The sequence below is a fragment of the Nycticebus coucang genome, chromosome 3 (assembly GCF_027406575.1).
Source record: "Nycticebus coucang isolate mNycCou1 chromosome 3, mNycCou1.pri, whole genome shotgun sequence".
Taxonomy (NCBI): Eukaryota; Metazoa; Chordata; class Mammalia; order Primates; family Lorisidae; genus Nycticebus; species Nycticebus coucang.
Window position 1 is genome coordinate 36,860,375 of NC_069782.1, and position 26,831 is coordinate 36,887,205.

Consider the following 26,831-nt stretch of genomic DNA (forward strand, 5'->3'; position numbering starts at 1 on the left):
CTAATAAATATCTGTTATTGTAAATTGCAAAGTTTAGGAGTGATATTCTTCACATTAGTACATAATTAATGTTATAAGCTTTCTATTCTGAAGAAAACATAACTCAAGAAAGAACGAAATATGTTGAAAATTCTTTGGTCTATGGAATAACTTTTTTTTAATCAATATAAAATGAGGGCAAATATATTAAAACAAAAGCAGCAGGTAAAAAAAAAAAAAAACACTGTAACAGAGCTAATAAATAAACTACAAACAACACTGTACAGAATAGAAAGCTACAAACTGAATCGCCCAAAAAGATGATAATCACACTAGAATAAAGAAGAAAAAAGAAAGAAGAAAAAGACATGGATTAAATCAGTTAAATAATAGACACGAAAGGAATATAAACACTACCAAAATATGGATCATCTAGGACTGAATAATAGAGTCAAACCAAAAAGCTTTTCAAATATATACAAAAACAAAATTTTCCAGAATGAAAAAATAACTGAATAGTTTGGAAACAAACAAACATTAATTTCCAAAAAAAAAAAAAAAAAAACTTCTGTGGATGTATTGACAATAAGCTATTTCATGGTTAAGTTACTGATTAAGGATAAGAAAAAATAAAAAAATGTGTGTAGAAATCATTTATGAGGAAAGAAAAATCCAGTTAGACTCAAAGTTTATGTCAGCAACACACAATCTCATATCTGCAAAGGAGTAATACCACAAAATACCAAGTGAAAGAGTGACCTGAAAACAGAATGCAAATCTATATTCTCATTCAGGCATAAAGGCAACTGACAGATATTCTCAAATGTGAAGGACTTTAGGGACTATGGGATCCATTGGACTAGTTTTGAAAAATAAGATTTGAAAGAGTTAATGGACTAAATAATCTAGACAAGTAAGAAATGAAATAAACAGTTACCATAAAATACCCACGTTCATACAGATCTAATACCACTATATGATTTAGATGGCGTGGGTAAATATTTTATATCTAATGTGAGTAATAAAAATTATGAGGGAAAAGAATATTGGAAAAAGTACAAATATTCTAATTTATCCCATTTTCTTAAAGGGGAGTTAATGTCTAAAATGGAAAATGCTAATCCTAATAAGTATTTGGATAACAAAAACAGACATTATAATTGAGAAATCTGGGAGGACCAGGTGGAACAAGGTATAAAAGCATAAAATTTTGTCAACTTTAATACACAGAAGTCAGTAAGTATATTTGAAAATTTTGAAATCAAACCATTTTCATATAATTGCCTGCTTTGTTTAACAATGCTTTGGTGAGTTTTCAAATGATATATCCAATCCTAGTAAGTTATCTGTACAAAAAATGGTTGAGATTGAATGTTTCAAATCAATAATCCCCATATGGATGACTCTCATGTCCCACAAGATAATGTTGCAATATGTTTTTAAAAATTCAAATTGGTCTTCTACTTCAATAGTGGTAAAGTAATGTTTTTTTTTTTTTTTTTTTTTCAAAAATTCGAATTGGTCTTCTACTTCAGTAGTAGTACTGCAGCATCTCAAAAAGGGACTAAAATGTTTAATTTTTCCTTAATATTAATATACATTACTAAAACATCAGTATATGCCTACCCTAATAATCACAGGTAACATTAATTATTTAAAAATTTACATAATATTTACTAATACCTCTTCTAATAAAAGTGGACCCTACCTATATTTATTTACACGGAAAAGATATCTAGGTATCCTAGATTGAATTGCTACAATGTTTACTTAAAACAATTTCCTTTCCTTTATTCCAGAATATTACAGAGGTACAAATGTTTTCGTTACAAGAACTGCATTTGTACAGTTTAAGTCAAAGTTATAAAAGTGCCTATTACCCAGACAGTGTGCCTTGTTCCTGGTAGGTGTAAATTTGCCCCTCCCTTTTTGGCCCCCTCGCCTGCTTGCTTTCTGTTTAGTTTTACTACCACATGTGCACATCGGGCAATTCATATGCTCATGGAGGTTTAAAAGAAAAATTTTAAAAATAAACAAAATAAAGTAAAAACACAAAAAAAGCACTTTGCAATGACCTAAAACATCCACAAATCCCAAGTTTTGAGCTAAAGATTAGGCAACACAGTGAGAGGGTAACATAGTGAGACTCTGTCTCAAAAAAAAAAAAAAAAAGAAAGAAAGAAAGAAAAGAAAAAAATCAACTCAAAATGAGTGAAAGATTTCAGTGTCAGAGTCAAAATTAAAAGCTACTAGAAGAAAATATATTTTCAACACTTCTGAATGTTGGTCTAGGCAGAGTTTATGTCTAAGATCCCAAAAACACAAGCAACAAAACGAAAAATTGACAAATAGGAGTATAATAAACTACAAAGCTTCTCCATAGCAAATGAGAAAATCAACAAAGTGAAGAAACAACCTATAGAATGGAAGTGCCCTCCTACGAAAATTATCCAGAGGGCGGCAAAGGAAGGGGTGTAGAATACAGGTGACATGAGGATAGAGCCAGAAGATCATTCAAAAATACCACACACACACACACACATTGTGTGTATTTGAGGACATAATGTCAGACAAATAGCTACAATGAAATAAATCCTCACATATTCAAGAATTGCAATAATCTCCAAGCAGAATGAATTAAATAGAAATCCATGCCTAGAGACATTACTGTAAAATGGCACAAGAGAGAAGATAAAAATATTTTTTCCTTCCTTCCTTCCTCCCTTTCTTTTTTGAGACAGAGTTTCACTTTGTCAACCCTAGGTAGAGTGCCATGGTGCCATAGCTCACAAAAAAACAAAACTCCTGGGCTCAAGCAATTCTCTTGCCTCAGCCTCCCAAGCAGCTGGGATTACAGGCGCCAGCGCAACACCCACCTATTTTTAGAGACAGGGTCTTGCTCTTGCTCAGGCTGGTCTCAAACCTCTGAGTTTAGGCTATCCACCTGCCTCGGCCTCCCAGAGTTCCAGGATTACAGGTGTGAACCAAAATTTGGGCTCTGGACCCCTTTCAGAGGAGGATGTCTACATAAATTCCTGCCTGCCTTCTGGGTAGGACTTTCATGTGACACACACCAAGAGTAAGAACAATTCAAATATACAATGGCTTCTGCAGGACTGAAGCTCAGCTTTATATAATCCCAATGCCAGTATATTGATATAACTACACAGAGATTATCCTTTGTAAACAATGAAGACTAGCAGAGGAAAATAATAACATACAAGCCTCAAATTGACTCTACCATTTTACTTTTTGCCTCAGTATTCTCTGTCTGCTGGGGGGAAAAAAAAAGCCAGGAGATGACATCATGTGACCAAAAAAATTAAAGAGAAACAACAGATGACAGAAACCATCCATAAGGAATCCAGATAATGAAATTATCAGACACAGAAATTAAATCTTGTTGAATATCTTAAGAGTTAAGTTAAATACTTAAATCCTAGATACTATGAAAATGTGAATTGAATGCTAAATAAAAGAAACAAATAGAAATACTAAAAACAAAAATACAATAACTATAAACAGAAATTTCATGGATGCATTCAACATTATATTCAGCTAAAGACTAGGGAATTATTTTGAGTCACAAGAAAATACTCAGATTTATATATATAGACAGACCAAAATGAAATATAAGAGTCACAAGAATACAATTATAAGAATATCAAAGAATTATAGGATATCTGATATCTGTATATAAAATGCATTATATCCTATATATTACATTATTCTCTATAATAATTATATCTATTAATATATTAAATTCTTTAAGAGGCACAATGAACTCAAATAGGGTGAAGGTGACCACAAACAATAACTTCAGAGTAAAGTGATTAAAAACCATGGGCAAAGAAAAAGCATCTCAAAAAGTGGAAAATAAATTGCTAAGGAACAACCTAAGTCAGGAAAGCTATAATACAATGGAAAATATTTACAATGTAGATATTGCTAGCGAGATGGTAAGTTTATACGTCAAATATTTAACATACTTGCGTGTTTGTAGGTGGGTGTATCCGTGTACGCATTACAAGCATACTTAAGAAAATAAAATCTGAAAGAAGTCATCTCCAGCAGATCTGCAAATCTACAGTAAAAACTTTTATTTTTTTCCCAGACAGGGTCACTCTTTAGCCAGGCCCAATAATAGCTCATCGCAGCCTTATACTCCTGGGCTCAAGCAATCCTGGATCCCCAGCCTCCTGAGTAGCTAGGGCTACAAGGCTAATTTTTATTTTTATTTTTTTAGGGATGTGGTCTCATTATGTGGCTAGGTTTGTCTCAAACTCCAGCCTGATGCAATCCTCCCACCTCTGCTTCCCAAAGCTCTGACATTACTTGTGTAAGCCACTGTGCCCAGCCAACTAATGCATGTTATTTGGGCAGAAGTAACAATATAGATAAAAGGTGAAATAGGGCGGTGCCTGTGGCTCAGTGGGTAGGTCATCGGCCCCCTATACCCAGGGTGGTGGGCTCGAACCAGGTCCCGGCCAAACAGCAACACCAAAGTAATAGCTGGGCGTTGTGGCGGGTGCCTGTAGTCCCAGCTACTTGGGAGGCTGAGGCAAGAGAATTTCACCTAAGCCTAAGAGTTTGAGGTTGCTGTGAGCTAACACTCCATGCACTCTACTAAAGGCAATAAAGTGAGACTCTGTCTCTAAAAAAAAAAAAAAAAAGATTAAATAAAAAGAACAAAGAGTAATGGAAAGTTTATACTATATTACTACATGGTAATAATACAGTAAGAATAATAAGGTAAATTTAGTATTACTACATTACTATTGATGTAACATCTACAGAAAGTTAAAAGAATAATAAAATAATATGTAACTGGTATACAATAGGAAAAGTGCAATAAAACCTCAATTAATCTAAAAGAGGGCAAAAGAGAGAAAAACCAGAATAGCAAGAACAAATAGAATGAAACAGTAAAGTATTAAAATAAATAGTAAAATAGTAAATTTATACTCAAATAAATCGATTGCACTAAATTATTGATTATACCAAATTAATTACTAGGGACTAAAGGGTATAAATCAAAGGTAGAATTTGTAAGGCAGCCTAGATAAGACAATAAACATCAAATTTTCTTGTTTTATAAAAACACAAACCAAAAACAGCTTATAGAAGTATTGCATATAAAAGGATAGAAAAATATTAATCTTGTGAACCCATGGTTCTCAAGGTGCAGTCCAGAGACTGCCACCTGAGATGATTTTAAAGTTTCCATAAGGTCAGAACTATTTTCATAATCATACTAAGATGTCATTTGCTTTTATCACTCTCATTTGCTCAAGAAAGAATAGTGGAGTTTTCCAGAGGCTACATGAATTCTGATATGGAGCAAATTGAATGCAGAGTCAAATATGAGAACCCAGCTGTCCTGTGTTAAGTCAAACATTAAAGAGATTTAAAAATACATTTAACAATGCCCCTCTCTTTTCACTATTTCTGCTTTAAAATATAGTTAATATTAATATAGTTAAATTAAATGTACAAATGCCAATACTTTATTGAAGTTTTAAATTCATTAACAAATAAAAACTTAAAATTTTTGTGTTTTTTTCTGATGGTATCAATGTTGGTAGCTATAACTCACATAAACAAAATCCATTTGAGAGAGGCCCTCAATAATTTTTAAGAGTGTGCAACGGTCTTGCATCCAAATGAAAGATAATTTGGTTGTATCAGTCATAGAAGACTAAGGCAAAAGCTTTACTATAGAACAAAATGGTAATATTGGTCAATTCAACAAAAACATATCCATTATAAATTTGCATGCAACAAATAGCATGGCCCCAAAATATTTTTGAGCATAAGAAAAAATCAGATGTAAGAGTAAAGACAGTGAACTAAAATCACGACAATCATTTATTTAACTTTTTATCCATGACTATGCTAACATTATTCATATTACACTTAATCAATAGGCAACGTAATAAAAAATTAGTAGGCTCTAAGGCAGACAGTCCTAAGATTTGATAGGACAGGCTTACAACAAAAGTTGCTGTGTAAATGTAAACTATCTACTTAACTTTCTCAGCCTTAGTTCCTTTATTTGCAGAGTTAGGGCAATTTCACATTACTGAAAGGATTAAAAATAATATTTTAAAACAGTTTATGTAGCACTTTCACATTACAGGTACTAATAACAGCTATCAGTTTCACATCAATTATCCTCAAAAAAACAAGTAATTTAAAAACCGTAAGTCTACGGTGAGTGAAGAAGGCATAAAAGAAAGCAGACTTTTCACCTAAACATTGAAGAAGAAATAGGATACTGATAAACCCTCACAAGAGACTACTCCAATTGATTAAACAGTTACTTAATCCGGTAGATACGTTGGGATAAATATGCATCTCATCTCTAGATGGGAAGTTAGTTACTACCCTTTGTATTTTAATACTGCAAATTCTTTACTATCAAGGATGAGTACTGAGCAAAATAGACTTATAACAAGTCTTATCTTAATATACATTAATTTCTCAACACCTTTGAGAAAATTATTCTTTTTCGGTCAAAATATCTATCATTTGCTTCTATGTCCCCATTCAAAAGAAATAGCTACAAAAATATTTAAGAGCCTCTTTCAAAGGACTTAAATACAAGAATAAGTATTAAGAATACCTTAAATGATCTTGACTTTCCTGATACATATATTCCTTTTAAAGTTTCCTATGTCCCACAAAATGAAAATATAGCCAAATGTGTTTCCTTAACGGGCTCCTGTCCATTGCAAAACTAGTATTTGCTAAAAGTATCTGTTTCAAATAATTCTTCCCACAAAAAATGAGCCAATGATCAGTAAAACATTCCTGCCCCACAGGAGAAAGTCCTGTTGGAACAGGAAAACTAAAGATGGAAGTTTTCACTAAATAAATGTTTTCTATAAGTCTACCTCCTTTAACTGGTACATCTGATGGTTCCTCACCTACATTTGAGATTTTTAATTTTAGCGCATGTGGCCTTCAGTATTATATATGCAGCATAGAAACAAGAACACGGAAACAGGATTCAGAAAACTTGGATTCCAGCCACACCTTTGCCATGAGTTAGATGAAAACTATGTGAGTCTGTTTTTTCATCTGTAAACTAAGCAGCCTAGACTGGGAGATCTGTAAAATCTCTTTCAGCCTTACACTACCCATTGTGTTGAATTTCAAAATTAAAAAGTAAGCTAGCACCATCTAGTGGATAGCAAAAAACTCACTAAATACGTAGTATAAAACGTTTCTTCGAACACAATGTCTATGGGTTTTTTAATTTTTAATTTTTTTTGAGACAGAGTCTCACTATGTCACCCTTGGTGGAGTGCTGTGGCGTTACAGCTCACAGCAACCTCTAACTCTTGGGCTTAAGTGATTCTCCCTAGTGACCCACAGACAATATTGAGAAACAAGTACTATTCCAGGCACATTTCCCTTAAAAGCCAATTGTACAAAGTAATAATTAAGCCTATGTGAAAATGTTGAATTATTCCAATAACTTTCATATTTATATTATAACATAGTGTCATTTTCTCCAGCAAGCAATATTATCTGAAAAATAAATTAGTATAAAAAACTCGTTGGATCTCTTCTCTACTTCCAATGGTATTCTTTAGGAATGTAGGACCTGAAATTTATAAATCAAAAAATTGCTGAAATTAAATAAATGTTTTGTATAGATTAAGGTTTTCTCTAAAGTAGCAGAAATAGAAGCTTCCTGAATGTGTAAACAAAAATAATTATTGGTTTTTATACATTCACATCATATTTATTTTAGTTTTCATTCAATATTCAATACATGAAATACATGTAACATTTTATTCCAAATAACTGCGACATTCACTCAGTGAAACGCAGGACACTCATTTCCAGAAACATTGCAGCGCAGCATTTCAGTGCCTAGAGAAGTGTTTAAAACTACTAAGTGCTCAATAAATTTGCTCAAAAATAAATTTATTAATGAAAATAGCTCAAAATGATTACATTTCTTTCAGAATAAAGAGTTGTAATATAGATAAAAACAGCAATAATCTTAAGTATAAAATGTATATTTATTAAAGAGGGAGAAGAATAAGCCACTGGATAGAGTCCTGAGTTTCAAACCCTGTATATGTCACTTACTAGCTTTATGATTTTAGGCCATTTATCTAAACTCTCAGTGCCTTTCTTACTTGGAGGAGTGAAAAAAATTACTCACACTTAACTCACAGCACTGATTGTTTAACGTAAATCAGTTACACATGTATATGCAAAGCATTTAAATGTATGGTGGTAATAAAGCTATTATTTTATAAAATTGTATTCTTTTTATCAATGATATTTATAAAACAATTTTCAAGCATGTATATAAAATTAATTTAGTTTCAAATAACTAGAAAGACAACAAAATCCCTCATAAAAATTGGAGAAATAAAGAAAGCTAGATTATTAAATCACCCATTTTTCATTAACGTTGGCTATTTCGAAAGATTAACTAAAAAATACTGACCAAAAGTCTTAAAGATTTCCTACAAACCAATTTGTAAACTTTAACAATTAATGTGGCAACATCATTCAAGAATTGTTTCTCCACACTACAAAAATTTTACCAATTTTATCTTGAATATACTTATGGAAAATTTCAAACGAAAGAAAACATAAAAGATAATAAAAACATCATGACAAACCTTTATTTTAACTGCTACACACTCAAATTAAATTGAGTGATAAAAGATAACTAAAAAATTGTGAAGCATATTTTAAATTAATAAAAAGTACAGCAAAATCTCATCTGTTTAAAATAAGATCATCTTTAACATCAACCTAAAGCAAAGTTAATAAGCATAAATTAAAGTGTTATTTTGCACATTCAAAATATATAAGAATAATTCAGAATCATGTGAAAATATTCTGTAATCAAAAACGTGCTTCAAAAATAGACCCCATGATAGAAAATAATACAAAAATGTACATACTATCCTTTAAATTATTACACAAATTTTATGGAAGTATATACCTCAATAAAATAGTTTATTCTTTTCTTCATTTGGCCATAAAATAACCTGCACTTCAATATGTAATATATCTCCATGCCTCTATTTTGAGCTATATTTTCAATTTATTATTTGGTTATGACTAGTAACGGTAATAAGAAAAGCCATGTCTTTACATAGGCATAGTATACAGCATGCTTAAATATTAAAGGTAATAAGAAGAATGTGTTACTAACATTGTAACTTTCAATTTATATAAATCATTAATTTAAATTAATAGCAAAATAATTGTTTAATTTTTAAATATTAAAATTAAATTTTAATGTTAAATTACTTAAATTAAATTAAAAATTATTTATTTAAATTATAAATGATTATTTGTCTAGAAACAAAAAGTGTCTCACTTAAAATTGGTTAGAAATCTTTCACATTATGCTTTTGTTTTTACAAATACATAGTTTAATTAGAATGGAAATCATTTGGCATTAAAGCAATTTCAAATGAAGTGCTTTAAAGAGATCGACATAGATGCTCTTCCCATCCGCTTAAATGCAAAGAATATTGACCAAATAAAAATGTGCATTTAATGTTTTCTAACAAAAAGAATAGTTAGAGGTAACATTACATATTATCTACTGCAGTGACTATAGCTTAGTTTTACGTTTTAACAAACTTAAAACTACAAATGTAAAATATTGCCATATTGCTTCCAATTTTATTTCATCTCTGTAAGAAATATTATAGCATGAAATAGTAACTTATTAACTTACAAATACAAATCTACCTTTGTGTCCCTTCATATGAGTTCTTAGCATCAATATATCATTGAAAGACAAAATCTATGCTTCTTAACTTAGCTCAACCAGAATCTCCAAGCAGTTCCTGAAGATGAAAAACAGACTCCAACTGGTCTTCAGAAAATCTACTTTTTCATGTATACTCTTCTCACACTCAATAAATACAATGAGTTCATTGTACCCAACAGACAGCAAAGAAGTGTTCTGCCTTGTTTACTCTGCATTACACAGAGATACCTCAGGTTCATCAATTAATATTATGGCAGTTTTTACATAAATCTTGATGATATCCTATCCCAGGAAATCCACAACCTACAAAAAATCCCATACAGCACTGCTGGCAATGAAGATGAAGTAAATGGGAATTTAAGCATTTCTTTTTTACAAACAGCCTTTTTTTTTTAAGTTTGCTGCACTGTATGCCAATATAGTAACATACCTTAGCAATGCCCTGGCCTTCATTCCAACAACAAGAAGCATATTTCTGTATGTAAAGTAAAAATATTTGCACCAAACATATCAGTATTTTCATATGGGAGAAGTAATGGGTGGTCCCAAAGCAGGAAGCACAGGAACACAGGCAAATTAACAGATTAAAGAATATTATATTTTTGAAAGTGTACCTTGAAATGCTTGCAAGAGAAAGCTTGCTTTGTGTAAACAGATAAACTTTTCCCATATTGACAAAAAAGGGGGGGATGATGGTCATTGTCTGATCTAACTTTCTACCTACCTCCTTCAGAACAAGAGAGATAAGGTGATGATAGAACCCTATGTGAGGTAAAAGGAAAATGTGTGTTTTTTTTTTAGAGGCGTGAGAGGAAGGGCCCAGTGACAGGAAGAATCTGACAGAAGGCAGGTGAAAATGACAGAGTAAGGCTCCAGTGGGGGCAGACAGATACAGTTATAGAAACAACTACAGCAAAAAATAGCTGGGCGTTGTGGCGGATGCCCATAGTCCCAGCTACTTGAGAGGCTGAGGCAAGAGAATCACTTAAGCCCAAGAGTTGGAGGTTGCTGTGAGCTGTGATGCCACAGCACTCTACTGAAGGCAACAAAACAAGGCTCTGTCTGAAAAAAAAATTAAAATAAAATAAAAAGGAAAATATATGGATTGGCCTTAAATTAGAAAATATATTTTCTTTGCTAGAACTATATGGAGTATAAGATATGCTGAAAGAAGTACATATAATTACATAGATATGCAGAAGTAGGGATGGAAGGATTAAAAATTTTGGGAGAATCAGCCTGATGAATTCTTTCATGTAGCATTAGAGGCCTTGCTTAAAGAAGGAATAATTAGTACCAGTGATGTATGTAGCCAAGGCGAGTAGTGATGAAAGGATTCACCAGGAAATAGTTATGACAACTGATGAGAAGTGTGACAAGCATAGGATCCATAAAATATCATGGCGTCATACCAGTTGTATCCCCAGTGGCACTCACATCACTAATAGTTATAGGAAAGAGAACAGAAAAATGAACCTACAAACTTAAGAGCCTACTACCCACTTGCAAGTGGTGGTAACATATTCTTTTTTTATACATTAAAAGTCATTTTATTTTCCTAATCTAATGTAAAAGATTAAATAACCATAATATAAATAAAATATGCAAATCAGTGATGGGGGCCTAGTTTTAAAAGAGAGTAAAAGAAACAAAATACAACTATGAAAAGTAACTGTTTACATATTAAAATGTCACTGTTCTCACCAATTCGAGTGATTTTATTATATGAAAGTTCAATATTTTGAATATTAATGCAGCCATCCAAACCATGAAGAGAAGTCAGTTGATTTTTATTAAGAACAACAACACAGAGATTTTCCAAATTTTCACAGCTGATGGTCTCAATATGGTTTTCCTATAGCAAAAAAACACATGCAATTGATTTTATTTAATTAAATATTCAAAGCTTGCAAAAAGAGGAAGGATGAGGTAGGATCTCCAAATGAATATCTGAATCTCTCATTTTCTAAGATAACAATGCAAACTGTTGGATAAACAGTTTGCAAACTTTGGATAAATATTAAGCACATTAATAAAGAATTAATTTTTAATATATTTATTAATATTCTTTTAAAATATAGAAATGCAGAGGACAGTATAATTAATTATTTTAAACAATCTAAATATTAATTCTTATTTCTCCTATTTTGAATAAGAATGATTACTGTAGCTCACCAAACCCACCTTGTATGGTGGGGGAGAGGTTAGATAACTTTTAACATTACTTTACAGATATCTGAGTTGAGATGATTCTACCTCAATGGATGGATCTTAAAAAGCTTCATCCCCATCTTGATCTGTTTTAGATGATAAGATTCTGTCCTTCTAGCCTTAGGCTGATGCTGTAAGACGGTGAGACTTTGGTGGTTTGGGGGACGATGAGTGCCTTTTGAGTGTGGGATGAATCATTAGGATCCAGAGGGTAGACTATGATAGAGTGTGACTTTGGTAGCCCCCACTAAACTTCACAACCTAATAGTCACACATCTGAAGTCTCTTCCCATATGAATCTAGAGCTTAGCCAATAAAATATTTTCCAGCAGATGCAAGTAGATGCTTGCAAAGCACTTGCATATTAGAACTTGTCATTTAAGAACACTCACTCTTCAGATCCAGCACACCTGGAAAAGAGCCCAAGAAAGCCACAAAAGATTCTAACCTTCCGCACATCCCAGCCAAAGGCAGTAGAATTATAAAAGAAATATTTGATTGCAATTAACATAAGATACCAAATCAACGCAAAATATTACAGAAGAAATACCCAGCCAAGGTCAATTCATGGACCAAAGGCACACGAGCAAATAAGATGGGTTTTGTTTTAAGCTACTAAGTAATATATTCATTTATTATGAAGGAAATTATCAAAAACAATAACCATATACTCTACAAAAAGATAGGTAATTTCCAGGTAATGCCACCCACTCAACTTCCCTTTCTAGTTCTCAAAAATTTAAGCCCTTGATCACTTTTAGACCCTGAGTTATGAAATTTTAGTAAAAATTTCTTCAAAATTATTATTTCTACAACATGAAGATGAATCTATTTATATTTTGTTATAAGATAAATAACTGTAAAACAGAGGACATACCTGTGCATCAATGTACTTAAGTTTTTTGCAGTTATTCAGGCTGTGTAAAGACTTTAATCCACAGCGTTGAAGAGAAAGAAACTGAAGATTCGTACACTCTGCCAATGTAGAAAGACTACAACCGGGCAAATCTTGAAATGTAACTGTAGTAACCTAGAGAATCAATAAAATGAAAGTGAATATAAACTATATTAGCCTTACAAACATGTTCATAAAATTTGTCCAAGAAAAGTAATACTGTATGTTAAAACCCACATTTTTTTATTTTTATTTTTTTATTTATTGTTTCAGGTTCATTGAGGGTACAAAGAATTAGGTTACGCAATTTGATTTTGTTAGCTGAAGTCCTTCTTATAATTGTGCCCCACTCCCGAGACGTGTGCCACACACTTAACCCTCACTCCCCTTGTTCCTCCCATCTCTGTTCCCTTGTCCCCTTACCCCCACCTTGAATTAATTTGAGTTTTTCTCTTATGAAAACCTACATTTATTAACAACTCAGTTTGAGTTAAGCTCTCTGGTCTCTTTTGTTTTCCACATAAAAGACAAAATACTGCAATCATCCATGACCAATTCTAGTTCACAAGTACATAAAAGCAATTCAATAATCATGTATTATCTTAGTCCCTGATTTTTCACAAAATTCAATTTCTTTATTTTTCATGTACTTGGAATTTTTCTCAGGATTGCTCTACATAAATGTTACTGATCTGTGTTTAACAGTATCCTAGGCATCCCAGGATAGTATCAGGCAATACAATGGTCAAGGGATAAATTTGGTGTCCATCTTGTTATTCTTCCACTAGAATAGTTCAGCTATCTCCCCCCAAAAAGAAGAAAGTCTGATTAAGAGATATTATATTAATAGAACCTAAGTAGAACCTTGAAATTATAATTAAAGCATGTAATATAATGTCCTTTTATAAGTCTTCTGTATTATAAAGATCTGAATCATCCATTACTACCGAATAATATACTCAGAACACAGAATTTATGGAAGAGCAAATCATGAATAGCACTTTTTCTATACTTTTAAAGCCTTTCAAAAGCCATGCATTTATAAAATTTTTATTATTGAGATATTCCTTAGGGTGCAATACTTCACATAGCTCTTTTCTTAAATAACTTTTCTAACTTCTTGATTTCAGCCCTTTTAACTGAAGAAAATTCAATAACAAAGAGTATGTCCAACTACATGGCAAGACTATAGTCATAGTTCTACAAGACTATGTCAGGTGGAAATATTTTCACAAATATTAGGAGAGCACTCCACTAATTAAATTCAAGAGTTCTTTCCTAAATAAAATATCACAGGAAAAAATATAATAATACAATAGTTTTTAGTTATAATTGAGGCCATGCACTAAATTTAGTAACATGCTAAATCACTTTATAGAAAGATTACCTTCATAGAAGCACCTTAGTATCTCAAGGACAATTTTCTATGTACATAATACTCAATTTAAAATTATTGGCCTGGGTGGTGCCTGTGACTCAGTGAGTAGGGCGCTGGCCCAATATGCAGTGGGTGGGGGTTCAAACCCGGCCTCGGCCAAACTGCAACAAAAAAATAGCCAGGCGTTGTGGCAAGCACCTGTAGTCCCAGCTACTCTGGAGGCTGAGGCAAGAGACTAGCCTAAGCCCAAAAGCTGGAGGATGCTGTGAGCTGTGATGCCACAGTACTCTACATTGGGCAACAAAATGAGACTCTATCTTGAAAAAATAAATAATAAATAAATAAAATAAAATAAAATAAAATTATTGGCTTTATAAGAAGAAACTAATAGATGTCATACCTAGAATCATAAATATTCTATTAAAATTGAAACCATTATTATTTCAAAAACACTGGAAAAGTGTAAAATTTTGAAGTAGAGCAACCCCCCTTTGTATAGAATATTTTCTGCAATTAAATTAAAGTTTTAAATTCCCATATTTTTGTAAGTACACAGAAAAACCATATGTTCATGGTGATACAAGGAAGGGAATTAGTCTACTCCTTGGTTTAAAAAGCAGAAGCAATACTGAAAAAATTTCAGGTAAATAAGAGTTTCTAGCTTCATGATCGTTTTCGGAACTCTCAATCATTCATAATATACAGCAATTATGAAACAAATATATTTTTCAGGATTGTTCAGAAAGAAAATATATTTATCCATTATTGTGGAGGTAACTTCTGTATTGCTCATTTAATCTGTACAGAAACAGATATAAATTCTATAAATGGAAAATTTGCTGTACACTAAAAATTTGAAAACACCATGCTACTTGACATTATTATTTATATTATTTGGCTTGATTTAATGATATTCTGCTTTCAACCAGCTATATAAGCATAATTAAGTTCTAGTTATTTATGACATGGTAAATTATGTAATTTAATTTTATTATAGTACAGGAAGAACAACTCCTGTAGTATTCTGTTCGTGGTATTTACTTTTAAATATGAGAAGTTTCATGGAATTTCTTCTTCCTTATATAGAACATGTTAAAACAATCCTTATGATAAAGCAATGCATTTTCTACCCTAACCTACCCTAGATGCAAATGTGAGATCAAAATGAATTTTTATATTGATTTTTCATAAATGCATGACAAAAATCACATTCATAAAACTGCCTTCTGCTTCAAAAATTAACATCAATATAGAATTGGTAATGATATGTGTTAATCAATATATGGTCAGCTTCAGAGATAGCAACTGGAACATAGTGGGTATTAGTTAAATGTTTCCTAAATAAAGAAATGAGTGAACTGCTCTAACTTGTGGCAAAACTCAAATATATTTCTCGTATTCATAGTTTCTTTCCTTTACAAAAAATAACATAAAATATTTTTTAAAAATTTCTATTTTCAGGCTTTCATGATTTGAGAATGACCTGTTCCACCTATAGAATTTATGAATCATTCATTATATTTTAATAAATGAGCAAAACTATTTGCCATTTCACCATCTGAATTTTTCCAAATCTTTGACAGCTTATTGTATATAAAATGACCTAAGGCTGGAGCGGTGGCTCATGTCTGTAATTCTAGCACTTGGGAGGCTGAGGTGGGTAGATCGCCTGAGATCACAGGTTCGAGACCAGCCTGAGCCAGAGTGGCGAGACCCTGTCTCTAAAAAGTAGCCAGGCATTGTGTCAGGCACTTGGGAGGCTGAGGCAAGAGGATCACTTGAACCAAGAGTCTGAGGTTTCTGAGTTAAGACACTACAGCACTCTACCCAGGGTGACGAAGTGAGACTCTATCTCAAAAAAAAAAAAAAAAAAAAAAAAAGATAAAGTGACCTAAAAGAGCTACATATTTTTAAAAGATTTCCTTCTCAATTATTCCCAGTTCAACCTAAGGAGTGTCTGCCATCTAATTTGTAATTGTAATTACAAAAGTTATGAAAGAAACAACCCTAATTTTTACTTATTGCAGAACATTCATTCCTTGTCCCACTCTCAAATTGTTCAAAGCAGAAAAATAAAATTGTTTAAAGAATCAAAAATACAAAGTCTGATATCTGATTAGTGGCTTAAACAAAACAGCTAACAAGCAAACAAACTAACAAACAAAAAAACCCTTCAAGTAATTCCTGTTTCTTCCTAACAGTAGTTTGCTACAATTTACATTCTATAAGAAAATTATTTTGATCAAAAAGTTGATCAGATGTTAAACAGTCATTATCCATGTTATGGAATAAAGCAAATTTGTTAAAAAACCTAAAGCACAGTATCTTTTTCTATTGCTGTTGTTATTCAAAACAAATTATCATTAATAGCAAAATGCCAAAAATAAAAGAAAAATTAATTACTTAAAATACTAAAATCAGAAAAAATAGAAGTATGTTCTTTTTTCATAATCATTGCTCTGTCGTCCTATCTTGTGGAATAATACTGCATGGAGTAGGATGTTCTACATATTTTCAACTTTATAACTTCTTTGATGAAAAGAGACTATTTATCAGCCCTTAAAAACTCATTTGCCTTTCTCTTCACTTGCTTGAGACCCATATTTGACCAAGGATTATTGTATATATTAGGAGACCTAGGCCATTTCCTTCACAAATAGTATTTCAACAGTCATATATAATCGATACTGTTCTTCCAGTTTGTGAAAGACACACCCGAGGCTTAGAAAGGTAAGTGCTTACAGACGGTGGCTCAGCCAATAGACATCAGAATATTAGAAACAAGTTGTTATTCATTACTTATGAAATTATACTCAAATTTTTTACTTTAATTTGTTTTAGCCAATACACTGTCTAAACTGTGAAGACAGAAGTAATATGGAGAAAAGATTAACATTCCAGTGGATTTCTTTATCCGTTTATTCATCTATTCTCCCACCTAACCATCCTACAATCAAGTAATGATAGTCACTACAAATGGCTCTCGACTTAAGATGGTTTGACTTACGATTTTTTGAACTTATGATGATTTTGTGAGAGCGATGTGTACTTAGTTGAAACTGCACTTCAATTGCAAATTATTATCTTTTTCTGGGCTAGCAATATGTATGTGATAAGACTCTCGGTCATAGAACCTAGCAGCGGGAGGGAGCTGCTGCTTTGGGTCAGGCACACCATCCCAAGGTAAAGAACAGAAACTACTGTGTGGAAAGATGATTTTTCTTCCCAACTGTGGATTCATATAAAGGTTCTGAATACATTTAAAGTAGCCTAGTCTAAGATAATATGTTTGGTAGGTTAGGTGTATTAAATGTATCTCCAACAGGTGAGATTTTCAGCTTTCAATGGAGTTATCAGGACATGACCCCATTGTAATTCAAGGAACATCTGTATTTGTCTGGCAATCTGTAAAGAGAGCTGAACAAAAGGAATACTTGAATCATGTCCCAAAGTCTCATCGTGGGAGATTAATATAACTAAAATGAATTCATTGCTGGGTGAACCTTCAGAAGACTAAACTTTTCTCTTCTAAAGGTCCTTTCCAGAAAGATCCTCTAAGGATGGCAGCGAGTGATCAGGATTAAGGACAAAGATGTAAAACTAAGTTATTAGAAAATCAAAATAAGGGACTGAGTCATGGATCAGAGGCAGTTACGAATGAAAACACTGTGATAAGTCACCTGCCAAGCACACTCTTCATAGGAATTGTATTGAAACAAAAGATGGTATTTGTAACATGTTATTATTTATGTGGCACACTTGTGTTTTTCATTTTAATAATGTATATATGATGGTTCAAAGCAAAATTTAAAGCCTGGAATAGCTACTTTGCATAATGGTGAAGGATTTTAGTATCTTTTAGTATGTTGCCACTCAAATTATTCCATGGATCAGCACCAACAGGGTCGCTTAGGAGCACTGCAAAAATGCAGATCACTGGGACCATCACCAGATCTACTGAATCAATATCAAAATTTTAACGAATGCTCAGGTGATCAATATCACATTAGATTGCCAGCCCTTGCTCTAAGAAGTAGAAGAAAGAGAGTTAATCCTCCTGTTACGTAAGATGACAATAATTCCAAAAGGAAAGAGAGAGCGAGCAGAAAAAGAAATGCTAAAAGAAAAAGAACTTGGCACATTTTAACTTCCTCAGTGCTGTTCCTCATTGATATCTTCAATGAAAGGGGGAAATGCTACTGTTTTTCTAGCTTCAGTTTTACTTTTGAAAAAGTGCATGGTTGACAAAAGCTGTTAATCATGCTAACTCTTTAACAGATATTCTTAAAGAAAATTAAATAATTGCTAATGTAATCACACTGCAAAGCCTACAGCAATATCTTAGGGAAGGAAAAGTCCAAAAAGAATGATTCCAGACAGAACATAGCTCAAGAAAAAAAATAGAGGAAGAGCAGATGAGAGATTCTACGTGTATCTCTATAGACCTAATGAATATGGCAAATGTGTTCCCTAGGAAATATAAGGCACTTCAAAGTATGTTTCCTGGTTTTGGTTCCTCATATTGCTTTTTAATACTTCAGAGGTCTCTTCTAAACTCCACAATTTTGTTATCCTTTCACAGAATATCCTGACATCTGATTTATAGTAATTATTAAGATTTATAATCTTAATAATCTGTGTGTTTGTTTAATATCTGTGTGTTTGTTTAATCTCTATCAGGAAAAAGACCAGATTCCTTTTCTGTACTATAGTTTGTCAATAAGTAGTGACAAATCATATTGGAAAAATAAATATTTGTTGAGCGAATAAAAAAAATAATGCCTATCCATGAGTATGTCTTTTCCTAGGCAACTGTCTACATCAAGAAACTACATAAACTTTATTGCATACATTGGACTTTCAGGTATATGTATTTTGATCATAAATCATTTCTATTATTAAACTTTTTAATATTTTTTCCTGTTTCCCTACACATATTTCATTTACTGTGTCTTGAGTCCAAACTATGATCTTCATAATCACAGAACATTAGTAGCATTTGATGAAAACTATTTAAATTTCAGGCTAAATGTGCACTACCTTTATACAGGTACACGAGTAAATAATTATGTTTTAATATACGAATTCTCCGGTATTCCATCCTGTAAACCTTTCTTTCACAGCAGCAGTTGTTACAGACAAATATACTTCCTTCTAATTGAAACCACAAGGTGGCGCAGTGGCTGAAGTCTAAAGCAAACTAGCTCTTGGTAAACCACAAGTTTCCCAGTTTCATTCTCACCCTAAATTCCCATACACTTCCTCTCTGAGATGCTTAATAGAGTCTGTAGGGCCCTTGAACATGGACTTCAGGATATTAAAAAAAAAATAAGTCAAAATTTTTTATAGTGCTTCATCTAGGGAGAAGATAGGACCCTGTCTCAACAACAACAACAAAAAAAAAAGGTAAAGAGAATTTTTAAATATGTCCTCTCTAAAATGGGGCAATATTTCAATAATAATCTCATCAGTTAAGAGAAAGCATTCACATATACAAAATACTCCTTCTACTAACATTTGAAAAGTTACATTTTAAAGAGTTACAATTAAATATGAAAAAGTGTTATAAAATTAGAAATACCTGTTGTAAAGTATTCCAAGGGCCACACTGAAGAATTTCCAGTGTATTCAAAGGGGGCATCCTGTCAGCTAGGCATTTCACGTGTCTCTTTCTTCCAAAGATTTTCTTTTGTTTATGTTGCTTGAAAATTTCACACCAAGGTTTAAATGATTTTATCCAAGCAAGCCTTTTTTCTTTGACAGTGGATAGCAACATAGACATTGTTATAGGGCAGGTCATGCTATTTTCATGTTCAGCTCTTTTTTCATGGCATTCTTCTAAAATTTCCTTAATCTCAGCCTTAAGAGAGTTTACTTCTTTAGAAACCATGGAGTTTTTTGCCACACAGCTACCAAAGTTTTCATAAGAAGCTTGTTCCCTTAAAATACAGTCTTGCTTGTTTCCTTTGCTCTCTTTCTTTATCACAGCATTAATAGTATTAAAAATCGCAGTGTCACAGTTCAGAGTGTTGTCTATTGGGTTCTGTCCACTTTCTTTGGATTTTAAATCAATTTCTTTTTCTTGTGGTGTTACATTCTCTACTATGTCTTTAACATTTTCTAATTTTAGTGGGAGTGGGTTTTGTTTCATTGAAATAATTGAAGTATTATTCTCTTTGTATAATGATCCATTCTGCTCCTGTAGCTCTTTTTCTATTGTTTGTACCTTTTCCTGCTGATTATCTTTGATTATTTTCTGTGGTTCATTGTTTTTCACTTCAATTTCTTGGTTATGTCTTAATAGGATTTGGATTTCTGGTCCCACGTTTTCATTTAAGGCATGTTCCATGCTTTCCTCTTTGTGTATTTGAGACTTTAATTCTTGCAACTGAAACTGTTCTTTCACATTGTGTTTTAAATCAGGTTGTCCCAATTCATTTTCGTGTTTTATATTTTCATGTTTTATTTCTTGTTTGACCAATTGTTCTGAACACTGTTCTTTTGCTAGGTATTCACTTTTTTCTTCTATTGTAAAATCTGCCAGAATTTCTTGGTTTGATATAGATTCTTTTAAGTGTACTTCTATTGATTCTTTGAACACAAGCTGTCCACCTATATTTTCTCTCTTGTTTGAGTCCTCAAGTAGCCAAAGGGGAATACTTTCCTGCTTCTTTGAATTTTCATCCACTAGCTTGTTGGCTATATTATCCTTATTCCTGGAAATATCTTCAACAGTTAGATGTTGGGTACTGCATGATTCCTTCTTTAAAGCACCAATTGTTACTAACTGTAGGTTTTCATCTTCTCTTAATCTTAATTTTGCCTTGTTTCTTAGTTGTTCTCTTTCTTGTCTCAGGATGTTCTTTTTTTGTTCATATTCCTTTTGTCTCCTCTTTCTTTCCTCTTGTTTCCGCTTTTTTCTCTCTTCTTCTATCCTTTGCTCTTCCTCTAATCCTTTTCGTTTTTCTTCCTCCTTCTGTCGTATTTTTGCTTCCTTCTCTTTCCACTCTTTCATCTTCCTGCCCCTATCAACTTGTTCTTTTATGATTGGGCTATATTTTTTGTAGGCCACAAATGCTTTATACTTAGCTTGAATTTTGATAGCTGCATTATGCTGCAGTTTTAACAAACGCATTGTTTCTTTTTCCTGTAGGTCTTTAAATCTTGTTCTTTCCTCTTCCATTTGTAAATGTAAGCTTCTAATAAGCTCCTAAAATACAGTAAGACAATTAGTAGTCAGAACCAAACTGAATGCATGATATTATTGAAATATTATCTATATATAGTTTGAAAAAATACCAAAACTAAAGTCTTAATGAATATACTATAAATTAATTTGGAGGAACTAAAGCCTATTATTTTAAAAGGCATCTTTTAAACTATTTAGGGTATTAGATCATGTTGGTAAGTTGATGTTCTAATATGTATACTAAAAACCAATATCTGAGAAAGGAGCTTTTAAATTAGATAAAACCTTAAAGATAATTTTAAGAAAAAATGTTTAAACAAAAAAAAACTTTATATAAAAATGAAATACAAGTATTCAAAGAAAAAATATACTGATCAACCAAAAAAACAGAGTAACTTAACAGCTAATTACCTAAAGAAGAACTTCAAAATTAACTTCAACAAGCAAAATAAGATAAAAATTATATGTCAGAGGTAAAGAAAACCAATATGACAGGTGGGATTTCCAGAATAAAAAACTTGGAAAAACTGAAGAAAATAAATTATGGACAAAATATACTTTCTAAACAAACAAACAAAAAAAAAAACTTAAAAGACCACATAATAAGAAGTTGAGTTAACTCTACACACATATGCACATGCATATACATAAATACACAATACATTTAGATAGAAGCTAGCAGTTTTTCAGAATCCTAAGGAATATAAACCTGATGAAAGAAAGAATTATTTTCTGTTTTTTATTCATTGCTATATCTTAAGAGAAATTCTTGGCATGTAATAGAAAAGTAGTAAATATGGTTAAATGAATATATAAGGTGAAAACTCCTAGAACTTCAAAAGAATGTAAGGAACAAGCATCAAATAAATCCATAATCAAACAAAGCATAGGCAAAAAGAAATGTTACTAAAAGTGCTAATAAACCTTTATTAGATACCTAAAGAAACTAATCATTCAGTTTTGAAAGCAAAATAAAACCATTTTCGACTGTACAAAAAAATTGAGAAAATTTACCTTCCCAAAATTCTTTCTGACAAGAATTTGTACTCTAGGAAATGAAAAATGAGTCCCCAAATCCTAAGAATACTCAAGATTCACGAGACTATGATAGAAGGAATCCTTAACAATAGCAATTCATTTTTTTATTCCTTATCTTCTTTCTTTATTTCACTTTCAAAGTCAGCTGTTACTTTTACTGTTGCTCCTGTATAGAGAATGTATCTTTCTCTTCCATGTGTGTCTCATACTTTGATTTCTTTATCTTGAATTTCAGTGGCTATTCTCTAATACTGAGGTGTGCCTCAATCCTCCTTGTGGATTATTAGTAACTTTCGAACGTTTAGATCGACTTTTATTTAAACAACTTGAAAACTGTTCAACCATTATCTCCTTGCTTCTGCTATAGTCTCTCTTCTCTCCTTTAAAATTTCTATCATATAAGTTTTATATCTTTTCACTATATATATCATATATCTCTTGTACTATTTTTTGCTTTTACAGATTTTTTGTCATCTCTATACTTTAACCTGGATATTTTCTATTGATCTATCTTTTGTTTCACCAATAGTCCCATCTGTTATACTTGTTCTACTATCAAGCTGATCCACTGAATTTTTATTTTATATACTTATATATATTTTTTGTCCCTAGAATCTGTACTTGGTATTTCATTATGGATTCTAATTTTCTTTTACATTACCTATCTTTTTAACCATTTTGCTTTTGGAGATAGGTATAGGTGTTTCAATGGCTCTACACAATATTTAGATTACACACAGGTGAACTATTATTATCTTTTTCCCCCCTTATCATTCCTTTAAACCTGTGACCTCACATCCTTAACCAATATTTTTATTTAAGTACATACCATAGAAGCCTAGATGCTTAGGAGTGTATTTATATTAATAAGTAAAAGATTTAAAATAAGCATAAAGAAGATAAAAATGTTTATCTGAAGAACAGGGTTATGAGAATTTTACCTACTCTATGTTTGTAATGATTTAAAATATTTTTATGTAAAAACTATAGAATGAATAAAAATGAAAGCTATATTAATGTATCATCAAAAATCAAAGGGGTTATTCAACAGAATTGTGTTCAAGAAATGTAGTAACCTTGCACAACAATCTTCAAACCAAAAAATGCTCAATATAGTACCTTTTCTCAAACCATAAAAGAAATTTTAGAGTTACAATTTTCCATGGATATAGTCATTGAATCAGTTAATTTTCATTGTCAAGAAAGCATATTCCAAGAGTTTCTCATGATTAATAAATTTTTACTGCTGTAATAAATTGAGTCTTATACTAGTTCAGCAATATTATCATAAAATACCCATTTCAAACACAGGGATTCTTTTCAAATGGAGAAAGCTTAATGTGCTGATTATAAAAAAAATAAATACCTCATGTTGTTTAAATTTTTCTTCCCAAATTGTCTCTTCTTTATGGAGTTCATCATTCATCTTATCCTGTTCTTGCTGAATATATGATAATAATGAAATATTACTATGTAAAATATCAATGAATATTTTGTTCATTATATATAATTATTATACCATATATTTGTTAAACATTACAATCTTCCCAATAGTCCTTAGTTTTTAGTACTGGGATAACAATTTTAATCTCAAATTAAAATGTCATATACATGATATGTAGGGCTCCCTTTCTGAGGACATAAGGATGTTTGCAATCTGGTAAAGTTTTTAAATTACTTGAATGTTTATTCACAGAATAAAAATGTGTTGGCTAGAAATGCTGTTGAGAATTGCAAAATTTGCAAATAATAATGTTTGTAAAACAGGTTTTACAATAAAATTGTTTTATCTTCATATTATACCATTTCATTCCCATGATAAATGAGTAAGAAATGGTTTTCTTTCAATAACTCTTTATTAGCACATATTTTGTTGAAGATCTGCCACATAAACAAAAATCAGTAAAGCACAACACCCTTCTTCAAAAAGTCTATGATATGGAAGCCCTATCAAAACTTTACATAGTACCTCAAATTTAGTGTAATGTCTTTATCACACTCTAAAAATTATAAAGGTTCACAATAGAAACGAGTGTTATAAATAGAAGATCATGAAAGGTCTTATGAAAAAATTATTACTTGAACTTACTTGGTTTTCAAATGGTGGAATAGGCCTTTTCAGAACTTAAATGTATTGAACCAGGAAAAAATTACAACCCCAATTTTAGGAAAATCATACTTTTACATCAGACAAAATTGAAAGACAGCCAAGGAGATAATAAAAAAAAAAATCAGTGAAGAAGAAGTTGGGGATCACCATGTGAAATCAATGTGAACCTTCTGCAGTGTGACAGAAGTGGAAACAGATGGAAAGGAATTACCACAAAATTTCAATTGACTAGGTATGAAGGAAGTGGAACACTCCTCTAAATGTTATCTTATATTAGCTATGGGAGCTTGTAATAGAATTTAAGCAGGGGAATAACATTTCTTAAATAAATAGCTATCTCACAGCACTACAGTAGGTAAGTTTGAAAAACAAGGCTAAAAGTAGATACTAGGACCATTTGAGCTATAAAGTAGAAGTAAGATATATGGACAAGAAGATGCGTAACAACACAATTAAAAGGGTTTAACACTCATATCTCAGTGGTTAGGGCCCCGGCCACATGCACCAGGGCTAGCAGCTTCAAATCTGGCCTGGACCTGCTAAACAACAATGACAACTACAACAAAAAAATAGCTGGGTGCTGTGGCGGGTGCCTGTAGTCTCAGCTACTTGGGAAGCTGAGGCAAGAGAATGGCTCAAGCCCAAGAGTTTGAGGTTGCTGTGAGCTGGGATGCCACAGCACACTACCAAGGGTGACATAGTGCTACTCTGTCTCAAAAAAAAAAAAAAAAAATATATATATATATATATAGAAGGAGGAGAGTAATAAAAGAGAGGGAAAAGTAAAAAAATACTTTTCATTTTTCCAGCTTGGACTAATGATGATAATGTTGCTTATCAAAACTAAGAACTTCAGAGAAGGAGCAGGATTCAGGAAGAAAGATAATGCTTTTAGTTTTAGATGGGTAAAGTTCTGAGAATACAGTATAGTTTGTTATAAATATGGATTTATTTCTGAACATCCAGATCTGTAGGTAATATTATCAAGAGAGAAAATACATGGAGTAATGAGAGAAAGAGACAAAGGACAGAATCCATGGTATTATGACATTCAAGGACAGAGAGAAAGAATATTAAGTCTAAAATGGATACCAAGGAGGAATTGCCAAACTTGAAGAAGAAAATCAAGAGAGAATGTGGTGGCTCACGCCTGTGATCCTAGCACTCTGTGAAGCTGAGGCAGGTGGATCACTTGAGCTCAGGAGCTCTAGATCAGCCTGAGCAAGAGCAAGACACCATCTCTTCTAAAAACAGAAAAATTAGCCAGGCATTGTGGTGGGTGCTTGAAGTCCCAGTTACTTGGAGGCTGACCCATGAGGATCGCTTGAGCCTAAGAGTTTGAGGTTGCAGAAGGAAGATACCTTTCTTCCTGGGGAACTAGGGAAGGCAAATTAAAAAGGGGACCACAACTATGGAGCACATTGCAAGTAAAAGTTGGTTCTATCATGTGTAGAGCACAAATGTCCAAATGCTATAATTGGGTAAATGAGATGAAAGCTATGCTGATTAGTATGATGTAAGCACTCCAATTTGTACAAATAATCAACACACTGAAATGGGCATAAATGTATTTTTGATCTATGTACAAAAGACTTAATAAAAAAATAAAATTATAAAAAAAGAAAAAAGATGGATGCTGATGCTAAATAGCTATAGAAAGAAAAAGAAATTGCAATTCATGCAAAAATGTTATATGATCATTTGCTAATAATGAGGTGGGAGTAGGTGGATGGGACTCTTAAGAAATTAAGAAAGCTGCTTTGGGAAATGGAAGAATGGGTTCTGACAAAGAACCCAGAAAAGAATTGCTAAAAGGTAGTAATTTATATATTTAGAATCCATCATAAAATTGTTGAATAAATTAAAAAACATTAAAAAAATGTTAAGACTCAAGGCATAATAAAGCATAAATTTAAAAATTAATTAAACCTACCAATGCCATATTTTATTATATCATAATTATATAAGTTAAAAATTAGTTTCAGAAAATAAGTTATTTTTTGAGCATGAGGCCCAAACATTACATTTCTGTTGCATCATCTAAGTATACAACTGAATGCTTTCCCCTTGATGTAGTCCATAAATTGTGGTTATAAAATGCTGGATTGATAAATCATATGTTTCTTACATCTGAAAAGATCATTAATATTCAATAAAATGATGCATTTCAGCACATATCAGCAACTATTACTCAAATAATTTATATTATATTCAATGTTATTTGAGAATTTTTTTAAAAAAGCTTATGATTTAGGAAATAACTATGTA

At 32.0% G+C, this 26,831-nt stretch overlaps 1 protein-coding gene across 1 annotated transcript in view; it reads right to left on the bottom strand.

Annotated features, from left to right (window-relative positions):
* The window catches only part of LOC128582307 (ALX homeobox protein 1), a 234,209-nt gene that overhangs the window by 194,781 nt on the left and 12,597 nt on the right, over positions 1 to 26,831 (bottom strand). Inside the window, exons 7-10 of the mRNA XM_053586068.1 lie at positions 23,820 to 23,894; positions 19,808 to 21,436; positions 12,831 to 12,983; positions 11,447 to 11,597 (exon numbers count right to left, since the gene is read on the bottom strand). Coding sequence (XP_053442043.1) covers positions 11,447 to 11,597; positions 12,831 to 12,983; positions 19,808 to 21,436; positions 23,820 to 23,894 — 2,008 coding nt within the window. The remainder of the gene's footprint in view (positions 1 to 11,446; positions 11,598 to 12,830; positions 12,984 to 19,807; positions 21,437 to 23,819; positions 23,895 to 26,831) is intronic.